Consider the following 8081-nt stretch of genomic DNA (forward strand, 5'->3'; position numbering starts at 1 on the left):
GGGGGGGCCGGGCAGGCCCAGGCCGGGGCGGTGGGGGGCGGTGGGCCCAGGGCGGGGGCCGGAGTCGGGGAGCCGGGGGCAGCCCAGGCTGGGGAAGACCCGTGGGGACGGGCGGGGAGGCCCCGGAGGGCCTCTGTGGCACCCATAGAGCCTGCCCAGGATCTCCCGACGGAAGCCAGCCCGTCCGGCCTCCTGCCTGCAGACCCGCCCGCGGGCCAGGCCATGGTCTTGCTCAGGCAGTTCGCGGCCAGTCTGGGCGTCTGCCTGACCTTCCCAGAAGACCAGACGGCAGGTAAGGCCCCGGGGGCAAACAGTGGGTTTTCGCAGATGGGAGCAGGGTCGCAGAGCAGGCTAATAAGGCACAAGACGGAAGGGGGTGGGAGGCGCCTGGGAAGGCAGACGTTGGTTTCCGTGCTCAGAGGACACCCCGGAGAGGGACCATGAGCTGGACCCACGCCTGGGGCCCGAGGTAGACCCCGCTGCGACCAGCGTGCATGGAAGGAGCACCAGCTACACCAGACATCGAACTGTGGCTGGGTCATGGCGAGGTGGACTGCATCTGTTATCTGCATCTGACGCCCAAAAAGGTTAAGGCCCATCCCCCAAGCGGCCTGGTTTTTCTGCAGATTCTTTTTTAGGGCCAATTACATGCAGTTCTAGCATTGGAGATACTGAATGAGGGCCACCCCTCTACTTAAAGACATTATGAAAGTTTGCTAAGGGCAGTACCATATACACCACATAAAGGTATAGTCGTCCTTTCCTCTGCTTTAATACATACCCCTCAGATTCCCAGCGCAAATGATTTTAATTTGAAAGTCATGCTCCTCACTCCTGAACGCTTTAGTGTGTAATTCTTACGAGGAACATCTCTTACAGAAGTAGAATAAAACTATCACATTCTGGCCGAGCGCGGTGGCTCATGCCTGTCATCCCAGCACTTTGGGAGGTGGAGGCGAGAGGATTGCCTGAGCCCAGGTGATCCAGACCAGCCTGGGCAACATGGCAAGACCTCGTCTCTACAATTAAAAAAAAAATTAGCTGGATGTGGTTCTTCTGTGCGCCTGTAGTCCCAGCTACTTAGAAGGCTGAGGTGGAAGGATTGCCTGAGCCCAGCAGGTCCAGGCTGGGGTGAGCCATGATCATGCCACTACACTCCAGCCTGGACAACAGAGTGAGACTCCGACTCAAAAACAAAAAACAAAAAAAAAAACTATCAAATTCTGGAAATTCAACATTGATATAATACTATCATCTGGTTACTATTCACATAAAAATTTTGGCAATTTTCCCAATAACGCCCTCATGGCCAACCCCCCACCCCAGCATGACATATTGGACGTCTCACCTCCTTCATCCCTTTTCATCTGAAACAGTTCTTGTTTTTTTCTGTCTTGTGCAGCATTGATGTTTCTGAAGAGTCAGGGCCAGGCATTTTGTAAACATCCTCCAACTTGGGTTTTCTTAGGGCTGGGTTGAGTCCTGCATGATGTCGAGTGCTTGGCCACACATCCCATCAGGGACGTGTGTTCTGTTTGTCCCTTTGGCGTTAACTGAGGGCCTTATTAGAGTGGCATCTTTGCTTGCCCCTGTGTGTTTAATAAGTCATCTGAGGGGAGATGGCAGGAGATCGTGTTGATATCCTATCCCTGTAATACTGTCACTTTGTGGTTGTAGAGGATTTGCTGATGATTCTTCCCAGATGCAGTTGCTGCTGCAGTGACGCCCACAGGGGCTTCAAATGCCAGCACTCCTTCTGCATCACTTTGTAGTTGCCCATTTAGAGTAGGCGAATCCCAGTGCTGGTGAAGATTGCTGAAGGGGATTCCTTTCTAGAAGGGCCGTCCTCCTGAGGAGCAGCTTAGCAGCAAGTGCGTGAACTTAAATAAGCTTATGCCTTTGGCCAAGTGATCCCAGTTCTAGAGTTTTCATTTGTCTCTTTTGTGTTTCAAGTAACACCCCAAACGATAGTATTTGATAGGAAAAAATTCAAAGACAAAGTCCCCAGAGAAATCAAACAGCATGTCTAGGATGTGGTGAGCTCAGGGCCTTCTCCTGAGAACAGGGCAGCACAGGCCCTGCAGGTGGACCCAGACTCGGGGCTGACACTGCCTGGGGCACATCGCCTGCCCTTCTGTGCCTCATCTGTAAAACAGTCTTCCATGTGTGTCTCAGAGGCGATAGTACTCCTAGGCGTTTGGTAAGAACTCAGCTGAGTTAACAATGCGGCCTAGCACACAGAGGCATACACTACTGTCGATGGCGTCCCAGTCAAGGAAGGGCAGTTAGGGTCTCGTCCTGGTTGTCCTTGATGTCAGGTTTAAGGAAGAAACTTAGGTGAGAACTGCTTCAGCCTGAGCAGGGAGGATGGGTGTGATTCCCACCCTCTTCTAGAAAGGCCCATCTCAGGGTCAAGGCCCAGGGACTCCTTCAATCCCCCCTTCCCAGGTATCTCCCTCCCCGTTTCTGTGTGCATGGAACCTGATGGGGTGGCCTGCCCAGTGGACACCGAAAATAGCAAGATGGAGGCCAAACAGCAGGCGGCTGTCCCTGCCCTCGGCCAGGTCAGGAGTGAGCTGGAGAGCCCAGGAAACACGGGGCCAGGTAACGAGTCCCAGCTGGGGACAGACAGTTGTGTGCATGTGTGTGAGCATGTAGGTGAGCCAACATGTGTGCGCGTGTGTTTGTGTGCGCACACACTGGTATGTAGGAGACTGGTTGTGCGAGGTGCCTGAGTATCATCAGGACCTGACCTCCAGGGAGGGGACATGTGCTTCTCCTGTGCTTTTGTCCTTTGAAGCCCTCACAGAGGGTAGGGGCAGCTCGTGGAACTTGCTGTGTCTGAAGGATGAAATCTTGCCCTCCCCTCCTCCTGGGCTTCCTGAAGGAAGGAAGGACAGTTCCCAGCCCCCACAGCAGCCGTGCCTCTCTTTCAGAGCCCCCTAGGACCCCATCCATCAGGCCTCCACTGACCTCTCTGAGTGTAGGTAGGTGGGCTGTCACTGACCCAGGCTCTGGCGTGGAGGGGAGAGGCACGCCCCCACCTCTACCCTCTCCCTGGTGCAGAGAGCATCCTGACCCATGAGCAGCGCTGTGCAGCCGTGGTGAGCGCTGGCTTTGACCGCCTGCTGGACGAGCACTCGCCGTATTGGGCCTGTAAAGGGACTGTGGCTGCTGTCATCCTGGAGAGGGGTAGGGACTGTCCCAACCCTGCCCACTTGGGAAGCCTCCTGGGGCCCCTTGCCTCAGGCGGGGCTGTCTCTGTCCCTCCCTGCACAGAGGTCCTGGGCGTCAAGGGCCATGCCAAGGAGATCTACCAGCTGGTGGCGCTGGGCACCGGCGACAGCAGCTGTGCTGACTGGCTGGAGTTCTTGGGCCGGCAGCTGCACGACTGCCATGCTCTGGTCATCGCCCGCCGGGCCCTGCTGAGGTGAGGGGCAGGCAGTGTGGGGTGCTCTGCTGCAGCCCCTGTCAGGACGCGGCAGCCCAACTGCTCTCTGCCTGTCCCTCCCAGGTTCTTGTTCCGGCAGCTCCTGCTGGCTACGCAGGGGGGACCCAAGGGAAAGGAGCTGTCTGTGCTGGCCCCCCAGCCTGGGCCTGGACCCCCCTTCGCCCTCAAGCCCCGGATCTTCCTGCACCTCTACGTCAGTAACACCCCGAAGGGAGCTGCCCATGACATCTAGTACGTGGGGCCCCTGGGCTTCTGGGGGGGGGCCAGACCGGAAGAGCACCCTGACTCTGGTGTTCTCACCTGTTCCCTCCCTGTCCGGCAGTCTGCCGCCGTCCTCGGAAGGCGGCCTCCTGCACAGTCCATCTTTCCGCCTGCAGGCCCACATCCGTGGGCAGCTGAAGCCGGTGTGCTATGTGACGCACGCATTACACCACACCAGTGTGGGCTGCCTCTCGGCCAGCGACAAGCTGGCGCGCTGGGCTGTGCTGGGCCTAGGCGGCGCCCTGCTGGCCCACCTCCTGCACCCGCTCTACGGCACCAGCCTTGTCCTGGGTGAGGGCTCCAGGCACCAGCCAAGGGTGGCTCCAGGTGGGGTGGGCGTGTGGAGGCAACTCACCTGTCTTGTGCTTCCTGCCCTGCAGCTGACCCCTGCCATGACCCCCTGACTCTGAGCAGGGCCATCCATACGCGGCCCAGCCTGGATGAGGTCTCAGGGCCGTGCCTGCCCCCTCCCTACGTCCGCACCACCTTGCACCTGTTTGCAGGGCCTCCGGTGGCCCCCGCTGACCCCACCACCAACACCTGCCACGGCCTGAGCCTCAACTGGAGCCTGGGAGACCCCGGCATTGAGGTTGTGGATGTGGCCACCGGGCGTGTGAAGGCCGAGTGAGGAGGGCCCCTGGGGCCGGGCTGAAGTGGGGCCCAGTGGTGGGGGATCCACATCTCTTGCCCCAAGGAGTGAGTTTGCTCGAGTTACGGCCTGAGGCTCTAACCCTGGCTGAGCTCCTTATCAGCTCTGTGGCAGTGGCTGGCACCCCTCCACCTGCCCCATGTCCCCTGGGCCTTATCACGGCATCAGAGGTGGTGTGAGCCACATGTGGCAGGGCTCAGCCCAGCCTTTCCCTCTGATGTCTGTGGCGTTTTCCTTTCCATCCAGCGCTGCCCCTGGGCCTCCCTCCCGCCTCTGTAAGGCTGCCTTTCTCCAAGCCTTTCGCCAGGCTGCCAGGGCCCTGGGGCAGCCCCATCTCCTGGCCTTGAAGACCTATGAGGCGGCCAAGGTCAGTCCCTTCTTCGCCAGCCTCTTTCCCCGGGTCCTCCTGCATCCCCAGCCCTGCCCTAAGCCAAGGTCGAGCCCTTCCGCTCCAGCCTCTCTCACCGGGCCCCCCAGCACCCCCCACCCCGCTCACCGCCACTCCCCCTCTTGTCCCTACCTTAGGCCGGGCCCTACCAGGAGGCTCGCCGGCAGCTGTCCCTCCTCCTCGAGCAGCAGGGCCTGGGGTCTTGGCCATCCAAGAAGCTGGTGGGCAAATTCAGAAGCTGAAGCCAACTTCCAGGGAACACTCTTTGGTGGGGGGGGGTAAAGTTGGGGTTAGAGGGAGGGGTCTGGTGGGGGCTGCTGCACACTTGGATTTGAATAAAGATGCGTTTCTGGTGCCTCTGTGTATAGACAGCTCTGTGTGTGAACGTGTGCACATGTGTGTGTGTCAGGGGTGATCGGGAGCCCTGTTTCGGCCAGGAGAGCTCTTCGTGCCTCCTCTGGGAAGCCTATGATGGTGGCCTCTCACCTGGACCCTCTCCTCATGGGGCTACTGAGTTGTGGCCCAACCCCTGCTCATGGTAGGAGTGGGTTTAGGAGGGAGGTGATATCCCCGGGCTCCTGCATTCCAGTTCATTCGGCAGGGCAGAGTGGTGAGGGGGAGGACAGGTGATAGGGGTAAGGGGGCATCTTCCTCCATGTGGAGATCTCTCCACTGCCAAGTCCTCTGGCTAGAGGCTTCAGCTGTTCCAGCTCTGGAGGGCTCTATGATGACTACCTCGTGTTGAAGGGGCAGGGCCACCCACCTGCTCCACCCGGCCAAGTCTCTGACTGCCAGCGCCTGCTTCCTCTGCTTGGGAGAGGATGGTGCCACCCAATGTGGGCTTGATGGGTCTCCCTTTCCCCCAGGGTGGTACAGTGAGCCTTCAGGGTGATGAGGAGGGAAGGCGATGAACACTGTAGGCATGCACCCCACAAACCTGGAGCCTCGCGTGTGCACACTGTTGAGCGGGAGCACAATAGCGTTGAGGTCCCGAGACCCGAGGTCATCTTGTGAGCCTCCCCATGGTTGAGGTGCCCTGTGGCCCTCGCAGTTTCAGGGTTCAGAGCCACGGGCTGCTCACTCAGGGGGCCTTGGGTGCTGTCAAGGATGGTGTGATGGTTAATCTTACATGTCAACATGTCTGGACTCAGGGATGCTCAGAGTGGTGACACATTATTTCTAGTGTGTCTGAGAGTGTTTCTGGGAGGGATTAGCATTTGAATCAGTCTGAGTCCATTACTGCCTCAGTCAAGGACCGAGTCAAGGTCACACTACCAATGTGGACAGGCACTGTCCCGTCCACGGAGGGCCCAGGTGGTGCAGCAGGGCAGAGGAGGGAACATCGGAGCACCTAGCTGCTGGCTCTCAGGGTTGGGCAGGGACTCACACCTGGGGTTCCCCTGGATCCAGGCCATCAGGTGTGGACTGGAACAACACCACTGGCTTTCTCAGCCTCCAGCATTCAGACAGCAGGTCCAGGCAGGTCTTTGGACGCAGCCTCCGTAGCCATGTGGCCCAGTCCCTCGTGATAAACCTCCCTCTGGGTCTGTCTCTCTCCTATGGGTTCTGTTTCTCTGGAGAAACCTGGCCAACACAGCTCCCTCTGAGCTGTCATTCAGGGCTGGTCCCGAAGTTGAAGACCCAAGACAGTCCCTTCCCTCCAACCCATCCTTCTGCCTCTGGGTGTATGTGGTTGTGACCAGTCACTTAACCTCCAGGCATGCTGGTGGACTCTAGGGAAGCCATTAGAGGACCGGCCCAGGGGTCTGTCCTTGCCCAGCGGGCCCGCTTGCAGGTCCAGCTTTCCTACTATGCACCCACTAGGTCACGCTCCCTCCCTCTCCCATAGTGACTGACATGCAGAAATCTGATGAGGTAGGAGGAGAGGAGGAGACTGCCCCGGCCTGAGGCGTCACACATGCAGCTCTGTCTCAACGCCCCAACTCTGCATGACAGACTCAGTCACCACCTCCGTGCAGGTGAGGAGCCTGACCAGCTGCATTGGACAGCTTCTAGAAGAGCACGCAGCACTGGGTGGAAGGAGCTGCAGGAGCATGGGAGCAGCCTCTACCCAGGGCTGTGGCTGGCCTCCCTCACGTGACGTCGGACAATGTTCTCTACCTCTCTGAGCCCCAACTTGCTCATTCATAAAACGAGGACTGGACAGTCTCGTTCCTGCCACCACGTTGCCTGACTTTGCCCTCAATGCTCTGCTTCACCAACTGCCACGGGAGGTCGGGACGATGCCTGCTGCCATTAAGAGAAAGAGCTGCAGGCAGGTGGGCCTTGGGGAGGTGACGTGGCAGCTGGGGACATCAGAGTGAGGAAATGACCAGCGGGAGGACAGGAGGAGGGAGTCGGGACAGGACAAGCTACAACTTGTGTCAGGACAGGAAGCAAGCCTCTTGCTGAGGGAGGAGGTTAGCAGAAGGGAAGGCTTAGCGGCAGGAGGCCCTGGAGGGTCTGGGAAGCCAGGTGAGCACTGACTTCTTTTGTTTTGCTTTGAGTCGGAGTCTCACTCTGTCCCCCAGACTGGAGTGCAGTGGCACAATGACTGCTCACCACAGCCTCGACTTCCTGGACTCTGGAGATCCTTCTACCTCAGCCTCCCAAGCAGCTGGGACTACAGGTGCATGTCACCACACCTGGCTAATTTTTGTATTTTTTATAGAGATGAGGTCTCACTATGTTGCCCAGGCTAATTCCTGGGCTCAAGCAGTCCTCCCACCTTGGCCTCCCAAAGTGCTGGGATGACAGGTGTGAGCCACTGCACCTGACTCTAATTTCTTGTTTAACTGAGAAAACAATGAGGTTAACGAGGTTATTACCTTTAGGTGTTTTTTTATTTGTTTGTTTTTAACTTCTCAGACCAACCTTGAGATAATTATTTCTCACGGTTCTTTTTTTTCAGGGATGGAGGAGGTTTTAAAAACACCCAAGCCTATTAATTAGCCCTTTTATTATACACTGTTTTCCCCAGAAGATAATTGAAATTGATTTACTTTCTGTGCTGCAGTGGTGGCTGCAACCAGGCCTAGAAACATACCAGCCTGTCAAACTTCGGTTTTAAGCAGTGAACCTTTTGATGTTCATTAATCACATAATCATTGGGTAAACAAGTTCTTGAAAATGACATTAACTCAGCTGCGTTCTGTCAAATAAGTAATATTTGCCACACAAGGCATAAATCTGACTGTCTAAGCCTTTCCTTCCAAGACAGTCTTTTCAATTAGGCAGCGGTGGCTCAGTTCCTTTGACTCAGTTGATTTATGGCCTCAGGGTGGTGATGAGCCGCTCCTGAAACAGAGAGTCTGGGGAGGTGTCCTTGGCCT

At 57.2% G+C, this 8081-nt stretch overlaps 1 protein-coding gene across 1 annotated transcript in view; it reads left to right on the plus strand.

Moving 5' to 3' along the window:
* ADAD2 (adenosine deaminase domain containing 2) overlaps positions 1–5009 on the plus strand; it is a 5216-nt gene extending 207 nt beyond the window's left edge. The window contains exons 2-11 of the mRNA XM_008057628.1: positions 149–292; positions 2449–2604; positions 2937–2987; positions 3067–3192; positions 3280–3430; positions 3515–3682; positions 3774–4003; positions 4093–4336; positions 4608–4728; positions 4887–5009. Of these exons, the coding sequence (XP_008055819.1) occupies positions 149–292; positions 2449–2604; positions 2937–2987; positions 3067–3192; positions 3280–3430; positions 3515–3682; positions 3774–4003; positions 4093–4336; positions 4608–4728; positions 4887–4991 (1496 nt within the window). The 3' untranslated portion in view covers positions 4992–5009. The remainder of the gene's footprint in view (positions 1–148; positions 293–2448; positions 2605–2936; positions 2988–3066; positions 3193–3279; positions 3431–3514; positions 3683–3773; positions 4004–4092; positions 4337–4607; positions 4729–4886) is intronic.
* Positions 5010–8081: the final 3072 nt, after the last annotated feature.

This window comes from Carlito syrichta, unplaced genomic scaffold, assembly GCF_000164805.1.
Source record: "Carlito syrichta isolate Samal-C Ts95f unplaced genomic scaffold, Tarsius_syrichta-2.0.1 Scaffold303074, whole genome shotgun sequence".
NCBI classification, from domain to species: domain Eukaryota; kingdom Metazoa; phylum Chordata; class Mammalia; order Primates; family Tarsiidae; genus Carlito; species Carlito syrichta.